The sequence below is a fragment of the Ochotona curzoniae genome, unplaced genomic scaffold (assembly GCF_017591425.1).
Source record: "Ochotona curzoniae isolate NIBS_2020 unplaced genomic scaffold, NIBS_Ocur_1.0 scaffold_1037, whole genome shotgun sequence".
NCBI classification, from domain to species: domain Eukaryota; kingdom Metazoa; phylum Chordata; class Mammalia; order Lagomorpha; family Ochotonidae; genus Ochotona; species Ochotona curzoniae.
The window spans coordinates 24,174,097-24,191,793 of record NW_024467083.1 but is presented as its reverse complement, the minus strand read 5'-3'; the positions used below and the strand labels follow the sequence as shown (position 1 = coordinate 24,191,793).

The 17,697-nt window shown below is 49.6% G+C and overlaps 1 protein-coding gene across 1 annotated transcript in view; it reads left to right on the top strand.

Annotated features, from left to right (window-relative positions):
* Nucleotides 1–17,486, top strand: part of IGSF3 (immunoglobulin superfamily member 3) — an 83,787-nt gene extending 66,301 nt beyond the window's left edge. Inside the window, exons 8-11 of the mRNA XM_040998937.1 lie at nucleotides 3,294–3,704; nucleotides 7,012–7,419; nucleotides 11,380–11,880; nucleotides 14,375–17,486. Coding sequence (XP_040854871.1) covers nucleotides 3,294–3,704; nucleotides 7,012–7,419; nucleotides 11,380–11,880; nucleotides 14,375–14,625 — 1,571 coding nt within the window. The 3' untranslated portion in view covers nucleotides 14,626–17,486. The remainder of the gene's footprint in view (nucleotides 1–3,293; nucleotides 3,705–7,011; nucleotides 7,420–11,379; nucleotides 11,881–14,374) is intronic.
* The last annotated feature ends 211 nt before the right edge of the window (nucleotides 17,487–17,697 follow it).

Below are 17,697 nucleotides of genomic sequence, written 5' to 3'. Positions count from 1 at the left end.
ACTAAGATCATGGAATCTTCACCTCAAGTTGAGCTTTGGACTCAGGCCCAAGCACACCAGCCTAAAGGGGATGGGAGTAGCCAGCATTGTTGAGTGTTTAGTATATGTCAGTCTCTGCTAAAACTCTTTCTATAGAATATTGCTTGTATTTTCACTTTTTAAAATTGTATCTTTCTTTTTAAAAGATTTATTTATTTGAAAGGCAGAGAAAGAGAGAGGGAGAGATTTTCCATCCACTGGTTTATTCCCCAAACAGCAGCAACAGCCAATACTGGAGTCAGGAGAAAGCCAGGAGCTTCTTCTGGGTCTCCCACATGGGCATAGGTACCCAAGTTGTTGGGCTCTCTTGTGCTGCTTTCCCAGACACATTAACAGGGAGCTGGGTCAGAAGTGGAGCAGCTGGGACTTGAACTGGTGCCCATATGGGATGCTGGCACTATAGGCAGTGGCTTAAGCTACTATGCCATGACACCAGCTCCATAAACTACCACTTTTAATCTGTACCACACTCCTAATGAGTTAGATATGATTCTTCTTCATTTTGTAGGCAGAAATGCATTTGTTCTTTGAGGGTTCTAGGTTGTCATCCTGACTGGAAGAAGGAGCAGGCTGCATCTGCCTCTCACCGCAGGGCAGTGCTGAGGCAGGACGAGGAGGGGCTCGCTAATTGGCTGTGGAGCCCTTCGTCTCTCCTGGGCTTCAGCAGAGTCCTGTGTGCCCTTGAGAAGTGACAGGAAATTCACAGTTGACCCCTGTACACCTGTCAGGCAGGCACCACATCTCGAAAAGCCTCTCTTTCAAGCTTCTCAACACTTCACAATATTTTGACATGGGAAAGAGAAAAAAAAAATGGAAATGCTTTGAAACATTCCCCTTCCTTGGGTGCTCGTTCTCAGGCCATGTGACCAGATTGAAGTTTAGTCATAGGACTCCAGTTTAACATATGCAGTTACTATAGCAATTGAGGTTTCCTTAGTAACAGTTGCAAAAATAATCCAGCTCCAATTAATAATACATTTTAAAGCTCTTTCTACTCTACGCTGAACAACTCAGTTTTTTTGGCCAAGAACCAGATAATTCAGGTGGTGTCATTGGTACTGATATAGATATCATTTGCATGCGGTGAATTGAATTGGAAAGGAATGAAAAGGGAGTCGCTTGTTTCTAGTTTTGTAGGAATCCAATCTGGTAAGTCCACTGGCAAGCTAATGGGAATCTAGTCTCCAGTGCCTGGGAGCTTACTGGTATACCCTGCCTGAATCGCTCAGGTACCCTGGAGGACCATGTGCTTTTGAAGAAGGGAGAAGGCAGAAGACTGGGTTTGTTAGCAGAGAATAAGGCAGAGGGTGAGGTGTGGGGATGGGATTTCTTCTGCTCTGGCTGGAGGGCTTTGGGTGTGTGTAAGCTCTGTAAGCTCGGCAGCCAGGAGCTGTGTCCTCAGGGCTGCTTTATTGGGGATGGGCTGCTGCCACACCTCAGGTTGCTAAATCCAGGGACACCCAGGGCCATCTGTGGTTTCCAAAAATTTCCACCCCTTGTGCATGGGACTTGCCCATGGTGCTGTCTTGCACGCCAGACCGTGCGTGAGCTGGCCAGCCAAGACTGGTGGGAACCTAAGGGTCATGACCTCCTGCCCAATCCTGGGTCTGGATGCAGTTCCTGACTCTCACGAGCAAGAGGCTGCCTAACAGGGTGCTGGGCAAAGTGCCCTGCCACTTCCCATGACCAGTGACTGGAAGCCCTGGTTGCTTTCCCTGTGTGAGGTGCACGCTATGCCCTGGTTTCTCTTGCTAGCTGGCAGGTGAAGTGTGTAAGTGTGGAGATAGGAGTGGGTGGGAGTGCAGTGGTGTTTTTACTAAGTGCAGTTCCTAAGAGGAACTTAGGAGTCTTTCTTCCTGTGTTGCCTTTTAGTAAGGCGGAGGAGGAAGGCAGGGGAATGCAGTGCAAGTGACGTGATGGGGTTGCTGAGCCAGCGCTCAGGTTACCATCCTGAGATAGCTTTCATTAGCCCTTAGCCTCTTGCCGCTGTGGAGGTGGACATCATTAGGTCATGGCCAGGGCTGCACTCCTGGGTTGCCCTCCCTGGCTCTTCTGGGAGCGGAAGAGTGGAGGCTGGGTATCTGGAGTTGGTTCCCTTTGTCCCATTGCTCAGCCCTTCCTCTCTCTCCTTCCCCAGGAGGAGCGTCTCCAACCTTCTCTCCTTCCTCACTGCCATATCACACACACACATTTCAGCAAACACTGACGGGTGCCTGGTGATGCCCAGGTGCCCAGGCACTGTGCCAGGTGCACTTGGCTCTAGGGGGGCCTGGCCTACCTTCCACTTCAGGGCAATATGTGGAAGACAGGGTATACTTGGAAGTATCTGCTGCTTGAGTGGGAAATGCTCCATCTCACCCTTGGGAGCTATGGTCCAGAGTGGAAGAGAGGTGCCAAGAACAGCGTGGAGGTAAACAGAGGGCACCTGGCCCTGAGGATCGGAATGAGGAGGGAGGCCGAGAGAAGGTAGAGAGAATAAAGGGCCAGGGCCGGAGGTGGCAGGGAGGGCAACAGGGCAAAGCATGGAGTTCAGGGAGATCCTGCCCGGCAAGGCTCAAGGGCCTGGGGGGCTGGGTGTTTCGTGGGAGATGAGCCAGGACAGATCCTACAGGGACTCTATGGTGGAAAAAAAAATATTTTTTGTTCATTTTTTTCTACCTTATGGGCAGTTGGGAGTCATTAAATATTGAAATGGGGATGTGTTATGGGCAGGGTGTGTGTATGTGTGTGTGTGTTTTAGGCATTATTGTTATTATTTGAAAGAATAAGAGATACAAAGATTTCCCATCTGTTGATTCATTCCTCATACATTCATTCCTGTAGCGGCCAGGGCCAGGTCTGGCCAGAGCCAGGAGACCAAAACTTTGAGTCTTGCCTGTGGGTGACAGGGACCCAACTGCTGGTGCCATTGCCAGCTGCTTCCCAGGGTGTGTGTTAGGGGGAAGCTGGAATTGGTTGTAGAGCTAGGATTTAAACCAATATGGAATCAGGGTGTTTCACACAGCGGTTTACGTGCTGTACCAGATGCCTGCCCCATGCTGCCTGTTTTGGCTGGATCAAATCACCCTGGATGAAAGGGACAGTGGGCAGGGCACGAGAGCATCCATGAAGGAGTGTTTGGGGTGACATCTGCTCTGGTCTGCCATGTGTTAGGGGAACGTTGAGGCCTCTAGGCACCTTGCTAAAGCAAACCGGGCTCAGAACCTGGGAGTGTGCCTGGCGGTTGCCTTGAACCGTCTCCTTTCCCTCCGCAGTGACAAAGCTGCAGGTGAGCAAATCCAAGAGGACCCTCACCCTGGTGGAGAACAGGCCCATTCAGCTGAATTGCTCGGTGAAGTCTCAGACCAGCCAGAACTCACACTTTGCTGTGCTCTGGTATGTGCACAAGCCCTCGGATGCCGACGGCAAGCTCATCCTTAAGACCACCCACAGTTCCGCCTTCGAGTATGGCACCTACGCCGAGGAGGAGGGCCTGCGAGCCAGGCTGCAGTTCGAGAGGCACGCATCCGGAGGCCTGTTCAGCCTCACCGTGCAGAGAGCTGAGGTCACTGACAGTGGCAGCTACTACTGCCATGTGGAGGAGTGGCTGCTCAGCCCCAACTATGCCTGGTACAAGCTGGCGGAGGAGGTTTCAGGGCGCACTGAAGTCACCGTGAAGCAGCCAGGTGAGAGCCCAGGGTTGCATGCAGAGCAGTGGGTGGGGCTTCTGTAAGGTGCAAGTGCTGAGACTGTCGGCAGGTGGGCAGGCATGAATTGGGTGCAGGTGCAGCACCTAAAGCATCAGCCCAGTGCACTTGTCCTTTCATTCTGCTGCCAACCTTTTTGGGGTTTGTAGTTTACAACTTGGATCCCCAATTTGCATTAGCTCCATGCCTGCATTTCTTGCCTGAAAGGTGTTTTTTTTTAGTTTCCATCCTATGCTGCCCCTTCTTCCTTATCCACCCTGCAGCCCAGCCACACAAGCCAGCCCAGCCACACAAGCCACTCCCATCTCCAAACTGAACTCCTGCTCCCTGTCGCCCTCCCCCCAGGCCAGCCCTCTCTGAGTCCCTATGGGTGTAGTCCTTGACCTGCTCATGGACAGGTGATGTTTAGCCTCTGCCAGCCTTGATTTTGCCCAGCAGGGCAGCAGGAATCATTGACCAGTCCACCTTGCTGTGATTCTCCTGAGATTCTAGGTTTGCCTCTGCAACAACCCAGGATAAGGCTGCTGCTTTCCTTCCGGATATGTGTGGGCCCTGCCTTGCACTCTGTCCTTCTCTGGTTCCCACAACTTGTCTTCACATGATGTGGCCTTAAGTGCTGACCCCACCTCCATTCCCACATGCCCTGCAAGCTGTTCTCACTGCCTGTCCTTCCTGGCAGCCTTGGGACTGTGGTCACTCCGAGTCCCACCTCCATGCCTTTGCTTATGCTGTCCTCTCTGCCTGTACTGTTTCTCTCCTGCTGCTTTGCCCTTTATCACTTCTGTGACTGAGACTTCACTCAGCTGGCACCACCCCCAGGAAGTCTACCCCGATTTCTTCCATGTCACAAGACTCCCTTCTGAAACACATAGTCAGCACTATGCAGTGTACACTGTGAGGACAGGGAAGTGGTTTTGTATCTGCAGCCACTGTTGTGGCATCCTGAGCAGATACTGGCTGCATTAGGGAACACTGGGCCTTTGCACTGGCCGTTCTCCCACCTGTACTATATTGGCCAGAGGTATGTGTGTAACTTGCGCTTCCTGGGACTGAGAGGCCTTCCCAGTTCACTTCTAGCCTAACCAATGTCTTTGTCTCTGCATCCCCATTTTGTATCCCTTTCACAGCACATCTCACTACCAGGCATTCTGTTCAGTTACATTGTTGTATGTCTGTAGAAATAGAGCTGGAAATTGTTCCTGCTGATACCTAAAACCAGAGAGCCAGCCACTGTGTATTACCTACTCATGTAAACAAACATGCAGACACATTTATGCTAACAGGCACCTCTCCCACTAGGATGGACACTGGAGTGAGCTGGACCGAGCTTGGCACTTGGCTTTCTTCCCATTGGCTTGTCTCCTGGGAGAACTCTGTGCTTGTGTTTTCTATAACCCTGGGCCACCACGGAACTGTGGCCTTGCCCGACATCCCTTCCCCTCAAGGACATCCTCTTTGGCCTCTCACTGGTGATTTCTGCTACCTGTCACTGGGCATTCACTGGGGAGGCTCCTGTGAGTGTGGCCAGATGCCCAGTGTCCCCATGGCAGGCCCTCCTGGGCTTCCAAAGGCCGGAGCATGTCAGGGGAATCAGTGGTCTTGGGGTCCCTGTCCCCACCGGCTTCCCAAGACTGGAGGCTTTCCTCATTTGATTTTTGGGGGAGCTTCTCCGTGTCTCCAGGGGATGTCCTCTCTGAATCTATAGCTGTGCTAGCAGGGACAGTGCAGAAGGCCTGCTAGGCTCCCATTAACATGTGGCATGGCATCTCTGGCACGGTGGGATGTCACACAATCCACACAAGGCTCTCGGACACCGGGGTAACAGCTGGCACCCTTGCAGTGCTGAGTTCAAGTTTTTGTCTTTCCTGTCTTGAGTTCATTCTTGTTCCTTCTTAATGGGAAAGCATGCACTTGGAAAGCTTTAAGGGCATAGTGCACTAAGCTTCCACCAGTAGTGCCAGCATCCCAGTTTGTGTCCACGCTGCTGCACTTCCCATCCAGCTTCTTGCTTATGACCTGGAAAGGCAGTGGAGGATGGCCCAAATTTTCAGTCTTTGCACTTATGCATGAGATCAGGAAGAGTATCCAGGCTCCTGGCTTTGGATCAACCCAACTCTGGCCGTTGTAGACATTTGGGGAGTAAACCAGAAGATGGAAGGTCTCTCTCGCCCTTTCTAGTTCTCTCTCTGTAACTCTGCCTTACAAATAAAAGTAAAATAAATCTCCTTTTTTAGTCTTTAGAAAAATATAAAAATAAATAAAGCCCATAATAGAGAAGATAGTGCTTCAGCCCTGAGAGAGTTCATGTCTTCTGTTTTTATTTTAGGGGAGCCAGTGATACCACACTTCCCTCTAGGGACAGACGATGTACTGGGCACTGTAAGATGGTATGGAAGGCAGAGATGCCCAAGCAGGTTGTGCATTTACAGCTCAGTAGCTCCCTGTGCAGAGAGGGTGCTGAGCCCTCACTGAGGCTCCATCCCACCTTTGGGGCACCCCAGTGAGAGTATTTTTTCCTGTAGGAAGATCACATTGGCTGAGGTGCTGACCACCTGGTCCTGTCAGTGATCAGATCAGTTTTCATGTCAGTGTCAATTGCGTGCTGTTGTCAGGACCAACACATAAATATGTTGCGTTTCCTCTCTTTTTGTGGTTGACAGCCCAGCACGATCACATCTCTCTCTTCTGTTTATCAGGGATCAGTGTGCCAGTTTGACTCTTGTGATGACGATTGGGCACAGTGGTTAGAATACCCCACATCCCTTATCAGAGTACAAGTCCTGTCTCTGCTCCCAATTTCCTACTAATGTATGTCCCAGGAGGCAACAGGTGATGGCCAAGTGCTTAGCTCCTTGTCATGCACTTGGGAGGCTCCTGGCCTGGGCCTGGCCCAGCCCCACCTATTGCAGATATTTGGGTACTAAAGCCCTACAGTTGACTATTGATCCTTCCCTTCCCCATCCCTTCCCAGCTACTTAATCAGTTGGCCACAGGCCCTGTGATCTCTTGGCCTGCATGGGTAACCTTTTAAGCTGTGCGCATCCTCCTTTGAACACCTGATGTGGTGAGGGTTGTGTGTTAGAGAACAGCTGTTTGTGCAACCTTGAACTCTCTTGCACCCCAAGCATGATCCCTGAACTCCCCCTGCCTGGGTCTGAGAAGTGTATTTGCTGGATTGGTGCTGACCTTTGTGTTTGGAAGGCACGTTCATAACCTGCTGTCGAAGAGGTGCCTGTGGATTACTTCTGCTATCTTAGCGCTGACCTCCCCATCTTTCCCATTCCAGACAGTCGCCTGAGGCTCAGCCAGGCCCAGGGGAACCTGTCCGTTCTGGAGACCCAGCAGGTACAACTGGAGTGTGTGGTCTTGAACCGCACCAGCACAGCCTCTCAGCTTGTGGTGGAGTGGTTTGTATGGAAGCCCAACCACCCGGAACGGGAGACTGTGGCCCGTCTGAGCCGTGAAGCCACTTTCCACTACGGTGAGCAGGCAGCCAAGAACCACCTCCAGGGCCGGTTGCATCTGGAGAGCCCTTCCTCTGGCGTGTACCGGCTCTTCATCCAGAACGTGGCCGTACAGGACAGTGGGACCTACAGCTGCCGTGTGGAGGAGTGGCTGCCCAGCCCCAGCGGTGTGTGGTACAAACGGGCCGAGGACACTGCTGGGCAGACAGCTGTCACAGTCATGCGACCAGGTGAGTGTGCACGTCCCTGGCCTCCACACCCTGAGGCTCCTCTGATTTTTATTTTTTTAAGTGTCATAATTTATGTCTTGGATGGAAGTCACTTCTCGCTAACAAATACTGGTGGTTAACTGTATGAGTGTTTATATCATTCATTTGCATTCAAACTTGTCTTTTTCTCTGGAATGGAAAATGGCACATCTGGTGGTGGCCTGAGGTGATTTGATTTGTTAATTAGAGTAAAAGTTGGCAATTAATTATTCCAGCTCATGGAATATTTTCTCTTCTAGAGATTGCTCTCAGATTTGGACAAGTGTAGATAAGATGGAGGTCTTGAAATAAGAATGGTGTGGTTCAAAAAATTAAGCTTCTCGATTTGCATTGGGAAAGAATTGATCTACATGGTCTAAATAGCAGGCGCCAGCTCTCTCACTTCCTGATAACTTTCTTGGTAGGAACGACCATGCTACAGGCTTTTCCTGTTTTTATTGCTATTTCTAAAGCACCTGAGTGCGTAGAATGGCTGGGTGTAACCGCTGCTACACATTTGCTCACGTGTCATCAGTGGTGTGATGTGCAGGATTCCTGTGTCCTTTGCAGTGTCATGTCTTCCTCCCACATCACAGCAGGGAGTCACAGGACACAGGCAGAGACGAGCTTGGGACTTCCGTCAGCATGCATGTTTTGCCTCCCTGTCTCCTGAGCCAGTGGATGTCCATGTATGTGGCCTTTGGTACTGCTGGGAGTGTTCACATCTGGGCAGAAGTGCTTGTTTGGCCCATGGATCATGGAAACTTTCAGGTTGCACTGAGCACAGCGTGTCAGGGGCCAAGTGCATCCACTGTACAGGAGACGGATGCTGTGTCACACTAGTGTCTTGCCTGTGCTGGTGGGACTCCAGCCCCACTGTGAGCTGCTCCTGTTTTGCCATGAGCTTTGACTTCTGTCTTTTCTGCTTTGTACTTCACCTAGAAACTGCTGCTTGTGTTTTCCTGAAGGTGACATTGTAGCACGTGGTAGCTGAATGCCCTGTTCTACCAGCTCCCACCCATTTTGCAGATTAGCATCATGAGGTCTTCCCCTGAGTTGTGGGGGGAGGAATTGGAGGAGACAGACTTTGACAGAGTACCAGCTACTTCCCTGCCGCGGTTAGCTGTCATGGAAGAGGTGCTGAGGACAAGCAGGTGGAACAGTCTCTCCGGCATCCTGCCTGTCATTCTGTGCTTCCAACACGGCCCCAGGAACCTGCGTCTGCCGCCTGTTCCACCCAGAGTGCTGGCCCAGCCTTCCTCGCTCCCCTCCATCTGTTTGTCCCTGATTAAGCCGTGCTGGTTACAAGGCATTTGGAAGGAAAATGTGGCTCTGAAAAGAAAGGTTATTCATACACCCACTGCCCACATATCTACTGTTGTTTGTCTGGCATAGGCTCTTTGGTCTTTGCCTCATGTCTTCCTATTCCTCTTGCCTCTCTGTGTCAACACAGTCAGCATCTTGTTTTGTGTTTCCCCTGCTCACCTTTGTATGTGATTATTTTTGTGTGTCATTGAGAGCATTTCATTGTCACTATCTTTACTGGCTGTGTGACATCAATTGTGAGGATGCATTTTGAAAATGTATTCTGAGATACATGTTGACCATCGTATGAGTAGAAAACTCAACATGATATAACTTCTTTTTAAAGAGATTTATTTATTTGGAATAGTTACAAAGAGAAGGAGAAACAGAAAGAGCGATATTTCATTCCTTTCTTCGTTCTCCAGGTGACTGCCACAGCCACGCATGGCCCAGGCTGAGGCAAGGTGCTTCTTCTGGATCTCCCACTTGGGTTATAGGAATCCAAGCACTTAGGTCATCTTCCCTTGCTTTTCCTAGGTCACTTTTAGCAGGGAGCTGGATTGGAAGTGGAGCAACTGGGACACAAACCAGTGTCGGCCTAAATGGAATGCTGGCATTGCAGGTGGAAGCTTTACCCACCAGGCCACTTTTGTGGCCCCAAAATGTACAACTCTTGAGAGTGTGTTAACATAATAATCTTTTGCATAGCCATTGTGGTACCACAGATCGAAGCACTACTTGAGATACTTGCATCCAGTTCCTCTGTTTGCCCAGCTTCCTGCCAATGCACCTGGGACAGCAGCAGATAACAGTCCACGTATCTGGGCCCCTGATACCCATGCCAGAGACCCAGATGGCTGTGTCATCTTCTCTCTGTCATTCTGCCTTTCAAATAAACAAAAATAGGTCTTTTTTTTTTTAACAGACTTGTTTACTTTTATTCGAAAGGCAAATTTACAGAGAGAGAAGGTCTTCCACCTGCTGGTTCACTCCCAAATGGTCACAGTGGCCACCTGAGCTCTTCCAGTTCTCTCACATGGGTGCAGGGACCCAAGGAACTGGGCCATCCTCTGCTGCTTTCCCAGGCCATAAGCAGGGAGCTGGATGGGAAGTGGAGCAGCCAGGACACAAACTGACACCCATTTATGATGCTAGGGCCACAGAGTGGAGTATTAGCCTGTTGAGCCTTTGCGCTGGCCTCACTAGATCTTCTAATCCTGTTTGCAGTTGATGTGGCAGAAGCAGACCAAATGATTTCCCTGTCCTGCCATTCCCCACCCTGGTATAGAGTACAGCTCGCCTGTGGCCATGTTCTCTGGTGAGATCAGCGTAGTGGCCCAGCAGCTGTGTGCATGTCTCTGTCCTGCCATTCCCTGCCCCTGAGCGTCGTCTTCTGATGAGACCTGGGCTCATGCACTGTGCCCACCTCCTATGACCATTTACAATATGCCTGGTGACTCCAGAAGTCTGGAGGTGATGCTGCTGAGCCCCACAAAGACAATAGGTACCCCAATTTTGTATTCACCTATGAGCAACGTTAAGCCAATTCATTGAAAACCCAGGGCAGTACTTGGGAAGTACCTTCTACTTGGTCTCATCCAACTAGAATCTGATTTGATCTCTACCTTTATTGATGTTACTCTGGCATCTTACATGAACATTTTATGAACACAACTGTTAAGGAAGGCTTTCAGGCACTAGGGAGTGAATGATTTGTTTAGAAGCAGTTACAGCAAGCCTTTAAGAAGAAAAGAAGGCAGCAACAGAAACAGCTTGGAGCCTGCCCCGCTGTGCCTGCTGTGACTCACCCGCCTGGGTCTCTCTCTGTGGTTCGTCTGGGCCTCCCACCTGGGTCGGGGAGCATGCCTTATCTGCATGCATCCTCCTGAGAGACCTCTGTACTCTGCTGTCCGTCTTGGAGAGAATGTTTACCATGTTAGGTTCACTATGGCTTTGGCAGTAAGCTACCTGCACATAGTTGAAATCCAAAAATGACTGAGTGGGTGTGCTGGTTTCCTAAGACTTTCATGACACATTGTCGTCCACTCAGGAACTTCATCTGTGTCTCCCATGGGAAGCAAAAATGTGAGTGCTTCTTGGGTCATCTGCTGCTGCCTCCCAGGCATATTAGTACATCAGCTGGCTCAGAAGCAGAGTAGTTAAAACAGATATAGTCATCCAGTTTGGGCTGTGGGCATCCTGTGCTGCATCGTAACATGCTATGACACAACACTCACCTCTAAGGTCGCATTCTGAGATATTCCATGTGGATGTGAATTAGCGAGAGGCTGTTCAACCGCTGCAAGTGGTTACAGTGAAACAGTATCCCTCCTCCCTGGATTCCCCAGAACAGTCACATTATCAGCCCATTGTGAATTCTTCCACAGATACTTTATGCACATATAGACAATATGGCACAAATATCTTTTCTGCATAAAATGATATACAGAGTACATGAAGTTCTGTAGTTTTTGTTGGGTCTCCTTTCACTTTCCCACCTGCTGCATTACCTGGATGACTTTAGTAGCTTCAGAGTGTTCTAGGTATGGATATTAACACAGCAGTCATGGACTCTTAGTTTGTTTCAGGCAAATACAACAGCCTATTTCTCTTTGCTTGTGCCTTGTCTGGCTCCAGATGCTGCTCTGCAGGTGGATACAGTGGTCCCGAACGCCACAGTGTCTGAGAATGCAGCCTTCCAGCTGGACTGTAGCATCGTGTCCCGCTCCAGCCAGGACTCTCGCTTCGCTGTGGCCTGGTATTCACTGAGGACTAAAGCTGGAAGGAAAAGGGGAAACCCAGGCCTGGAAGAAGAGGAGGAGGAAAGTGAGAAGGAAGAGGAGGAAGAGAGAGAGGATGAGGAGGAGGCCAGCGAGGCCAGCACATCGGAGCGCATGGTCCTGCTGAGTGTGGGGCCGGATGCTGTCTTTGGCCCAGAGGGCAGTCCCTGGGAGGGCAGGCTTCGTTTCCAGAGGCTCTCTCCGCTGCTCTACCGCCTCACTGTGCTGCAGGCCAGTCCCGACGACACGGGCAACTACTCCTGCCGTGTGGAGGAGTGGCTGCCCAGCCCCCAGAAGGAGTGGTACCGGCTGACGGAGGAGGAGTCTGCCCCCATCGGCATCCGTGTTCTGGACACAGGTGAGTTTCTCGGCCATAAAGGATGTTACTGTTGATTCCAATTGTGGCTGGAAATAAGTCCAGAGCTTGTTGATGGGTTAATAGCAATTTCCTTTCTTCCTTTTTAAAAAAGATTTATTTGTTTCATCTGAGAGGCAGAGTTACAGAGAGAAGAGACAGAGAAGAAAGATCTTCCATCTGCTGGTTTGCTGTCCAAATGGCTACAACAGCCAGTGCCGGGCAGGCCAAAGCCGGGAGCTAGGAGTTTCATCCAGGTCTCCCATGTGGGTGCAGGGACCTGAGTACTTAATCCATTTCCACTGCTTTTCCAGGTGAATTAGCAGGGAGCTGAAGCAGAAATACAGCATCCAAGATTCAGGCCGGCTGCCCATATGTCACATGAGGAAACTTAACCTCCTTTGTCACAACATTGCACCCAATAAGAATTCTTTTTTTTTTTTTTTTTTAAAGATTTATTTTTATTATTTTTTCATTGGAAAGGCGGATATACAGAGAGGAGAGACAGAGAGGAAGATCTTCCGTCCGATGATTCACTCCCCAAGTGAGCGCAACGGGCCGATACTATGCCGATCCGAAGCCAGGAGCCTCTTCCGGGTCTCCCACGCGGGTGCAGGTTCCCAAAGCTTTGGGTCGTCCTCGACTGCTTTCCCAGGCCACAGGCAGGGAGCTGGAAGGGAAGCGGGGCTGCCGGGATTAGAACCGGCGCCCATATGGGATCCCGGGCGTGCAAGGCGAGGACCTTTAACCACTTGCGCCACCGCGCCGGGCCCCCAATAAGAATTCTTAACTGCCATGGGCATTTCTCACTAGGATTTGAGATATGATAGGGTATGATGTGCAAGGGTACCTCAAAACAGTTTGTGGAAAAAATTGAATTAAATAATAACTGTGTAGGGGTCTATTTTGTCGTGTAGCATACTAAGCCTCTGCTGTAACACTGGTATCCTGTATGGCACAGGTTCAAGTCCCAGTTGCTTATCATTAGCTTCCTGCTAATGCATCTGGGGAAGCAGAAGAGAGTCCAAGTACATGGGTTCCTGCAATTACATGGGAGACGTGGAAGAACTGACAGGCTCCTGCCTTCAGCCTGGACCAGTCTTGTCCATTTGGGGAGTAAACCCATTGGATAAAAAATTCTCTCCTGGTCTCTCCTCCTCTGTCTGTAACTGCCTTAAAAAAAAAAATTATGACACCAAGAAATTTGTGGAAGAAAATTTGAAATCTTCAAGAAGTTTATGGAAAATATATATTATGAAATAAACAGTGCATGATTTCAAAAACTTCTTGCATCACAGTGAATTTATCTTTTAACCCCATTCCCCACAAAGTTTTTGAAGTACTCTTGCACCTGTGTTTTGAATCACTTGTCTTAACAAGGTGCTGTTTTGATTGGCCTTCTGCCAAACTGTGGTCTGTATCAGACTGGAAATGGTGTCTATTGGAGTAGCATTAGCTACTCTACATGATAGATGCAGAAAAAAACAAATTGCTAGAATTCTCAACTTTAGTCAACACTTTTAACCACATCATCTCCAATTTGTGTTTTTGAGTTTTGTCAGCTACTGCGTTTCCTTGACCGCCCCCTTCCTGTTGTCAAGCTTTAACTCATTTGCTGTTGAGATGTGGTAGGCTGGAGTGACTGTCAGCAATCCTGTATGTTTTGGAAATGTATTAAGTGAAGGATAGATATATTCAATGTTTTTAATACTGCTGAGCCACAACTTGGAGTAGAAGGAAAAGCTGAAGAAACCTGAACTGTTTCTAGACTACCTCATGATCTCCTGAGGATCCCTGTCTGAAAATAAGAGGAACATGCTCAGGCCACCATTGACCAGCCATGTGCATATCCATGGTTATAAAGTATCAGGGGCAGAAGTCATTCAGCATCTCCTGACTTTACAGGGAAAACATGGGCTCCCAGTGGCCAGGCTCCTGCCAAGTCCTAACGAGCAGCAGAGCAGCCCTCTGCTGGGGCTGCAGGCTGCCTGCTCTCGTCTGCTTCCACATCCAGCTGTAGCTGACGCTGTGTTCTGAGCAGTTCCAGACACTCTGTGACCATCTGTAAATGGCCCAGAGTGACATTCTAATTGACGATGTTAATCAAGCAGATATCATTTCTCCTCTCAGAAGCTGGCAGGAAGACAGTGTGCTAGGATCCCAAAGGAAGGGGCCGGGCAGGGCAGGGAGTGGGTCTGCAGCAGAACTAAGTGCAAGGGGGTTCAGAAAATACAGCCACATGGGAGGTTTGGCTGGAACAGCAGTCATAGAGTCGTAGATGTCATTGAGTTCACAATCAATAAGTTGCGTGTTAATCCGTGGCTTTCCAAGCAGAAATAATGGATCTCCACGGACAATGGGAACATTTCTTTGATCACGTGGCTGTGAACTGGAAGAGGCATTGCCGTCAGAAAGCCAACATGAGGGTGGCAGTAGCTGATGGCCCAGGCTCTCCGCCCTCACTGTCTTCTCTCTCTCACCGTCCTGCTTTTTTCAGGTTCTACCCTCCAGTCTCTCATCTGTTCCAATGACGCGCTCTTCTACTTCGTCTTCTTCTACCCCTTCCCCATCTTCGGCATCCTTGTCATCACCATCCTGCTGGTGCGTTTCAAAAGCCGGAACTCCAGCAAGAACTCCGAAGGCAAGAATGGGGTGCCTCTGCTGTGGATCAAAGAGCCACACCTCAACTACTCCCCGACGTGCCTGGAGCCTCCCGTGCTCAGCATCCACCCAGGAGCCATAGACTAAAGGGAGGGGAGGGCGCACACCCAGCAGACGTCAGCCATGGAGGAGCTGAGCCTCTGCCTTGCTGCCTCTGTGATCATCCAGTCGACAGCATCCACACTCCAGTGCCCAGGCAGAAAAATCCTTGGACTTGCCAAGTGGTCACAGGGACAGACCACCTGCAGGGGGCAGTCACGGTCAGTTAGCTACTTGTGCCCACATGCTGTGATCCTGCCATGGTCTTAGGTTTCCGGTTTCTGTCTTTGGTAATGTAGTGAGTAGCTCCAGGTGCCACATCTACTCACTGATTTCTCGTATTCTCAGATAGATGTTACGGGGGCTCTTCCTCTTTGTCATGTACTCTTTTTAAATCCCTTCTCTTTACCCCTTTCGGATTCCATAGCGTGTGAACAGATTTCTCTGACAAAACAACTATGGCAAAAGAAGGACCACATGATGGTGGCAAGGGATACCTTCCAAGACATCCTGTTTTTACGCATTTGAAAATGCCACCCATGGAACAAAATACACTCCAACGTTTTTTTCCTTTCTTACCAAGACTTGAACATTGTGTGTAGTGTGGGCCCAATTTGTATCTTCTTTTTCAGCTCGGGTGGTTGAAACACTTTGCAGTGAAGATGAAAGCATTGCATTTTGCTTCAAAGAAACTGTGGATGGATATGAGGAGTCCTGCACAAGCCTGTTAGATGGAATAGATGGAGCCCGGCCAGCTTGGCTGTTGGGCTTCACTCCATCACTGCCACAAATCAGAATACCATCTTGGAGGATGAATGGATCAGAAGCCCCCTGCGGTGCATACTGTTTGAGCTAAGAGAGGGCCATGGGCAGCTGTTAGCAATGACCAGCTTTGAGCTTGACTAAAGCCAATGCTCAGAGAAGGAAGACAAGACAGGGCTGGTTGTAGGCTTGATTTGTTCTGCGAGGGCAGTCTCTGAGTGACAACTGGAGAGCAGGTGGCTTTTGTCTACAGGTGCTTTTCCAAACTATGAAGGGGTAGGGTTGGATGAGTCTGGAAAGGGGACAGCCTCAAGCTGAGCACAGGGGCTGAAGCAACCACTTTACGCACATGATGGTGGGCTCTGGGCCAGGGACATCAAGTCTGGACAGGACTGACACTCGGGACAGGAGCAGGGATTCCAGGACCTGGTATTGGAGGATATAGAGGAAGAATGCCGAGATGCAAAGATGAGATCTTGCCTATTCCTCAGAGACACTGTCTTCCTCCCACACCATCTGCCTCTTGCTCCTTCTCACTGCCATTAGATGAGCCATGGGGGAGTGCAGATCCGGTTCCGTGCAGCCCTTCTGATCCTGTCTCAGCAGACAGGCACACCCATGTTGTCTGTAGAAGTTACCCTCCTCCTTTCTGTGGGTCTATAGAAGTTTTCTCTCCTCTTTCCCTTGGGTCTTTTCTGTAGTTTTAGGTTAGTTAGATTGTTCATTAATATTTTTTAACACCCCTTCAAGCCCCAGGATTCTGGGCCAGCATCCTACTGTCGTTGGCACCTCCAGGCCAGATGCTGGGTGCCCTGCTCCCTTAGGCTAACTCTGTGAAGACGTCCTGTGATCACACTTCCCCGGATCCAGATCCCTTCTTGGACCTCGAAGCCTGAACCTCCAGAAGGTTCCAATTTGAGAAAATTTACGGGGGATTCTATAATGAAAGGGCAACAAAGAAAGCTTCCTGTAGGGTTGTGTTCCAGATACAAGCAGGCTCCAGGACAGACAACCCTGAGGATGTGGGTCCCCTGCAGGGGGTGTGGGCTGCCCCATGGATGCTGTGCCAAGCTGTGGCTGAGGGGAAGCAGGCAACTGACAAGCTGGTGCTAGCCTGTCTTTCCTGCAGACACTCCCTCCTACATGACAGCAGGTAGGCCGTGCCACCTGCATCCCATGTTTACCCTACCGGTCCTCCATTCTTGTTGGCCATGCTGCATCCCTGCCTTGGAAGTACAGAATGGCCCCTGTTGTGAACAAAGAAGGTCTTTGGCGCCATTTCTTCATTGCAAGGGTGTGGGCTTGCAATGAAACTGCTGACTCCTACTTTACAGGCTGAGTCACACAGGAAGAAGACTGACTTTCTCTTTGTCTGAATGGAAGGGTGCCAGAGGGCTGGCTGGGATCCAGCTTTGAACTGGAATTGCTTCATCGCAGTAGGAAAAGTAGGTGCTGCACGTTGTTGAGTAGGTGAAGCAGTTGCAGGAAATGTGAAAGAAACCGAAGCCAGTATTTTGAGAATTGCTTTTTCTGTCTGTTTTCTATTGGGCTGGGGATACCATCAAAGCTTGAGTTTTGGAAGCTTTCTACGAAAACCCCAGAAACGTTCTTTGGGCCATTTCTATGGAAATGTGGTGTCAGATGAATGGTGATGGTGCCCTCCAGTGGCTGCAAAGTCTCATTGCACATTGTCTACGGAAGCTTTAGTCTTGCCAGGAGTGGGACACGTGGGGAATCTGTCTCGCCTCACCTGCGTCTACAATATTGCATTTATGGAAAACTACACTGTGCTAGGCGCATTTCAGGACATGGATATGATCGCACCCTCTTTGAACCAGGGTGTTTCTGTAGCAAGTTTTCATATTTTCAAAAACAATGGTTTCTCTGCGTTATTTGTTGAAGGAAAACAAAGAGATGGGGTAAGAAAATTACCCATGCATGATGTAGAGAGCTGTTGAATTGTTTTTGCTTTTTTTTTTTAAAGGAAAAACTCTTTGTAAGATGTTGCACTACTACGTTTTATATACACTTCAGAGACCTGTAGTAAATTATGTTGAAAATACGGCTGTTTACATTTCCTGGAGTCTGCTCTCTTTCTTTCCCATCCCCTTGATAGCCACTTTTTGGAGTGGAAATATGCTGAGGTCGCCTGGAGTTTGGTCCTTGGCACTGTTCTGCCAGGCTACAGGTCCAGGAATTGCAGCGTTTGTGATCATGCCCTGCACTCAGAATAAATGGTGATGACTTTGTACACAGGATGCACATGTATCTTCACGATACTCTATTGCCAATGCTGAAATGAGTAGGATGCACTGGGCAAGCTTGGATGGTCAGTCTTAGGACCTCTGTCCAGATTTC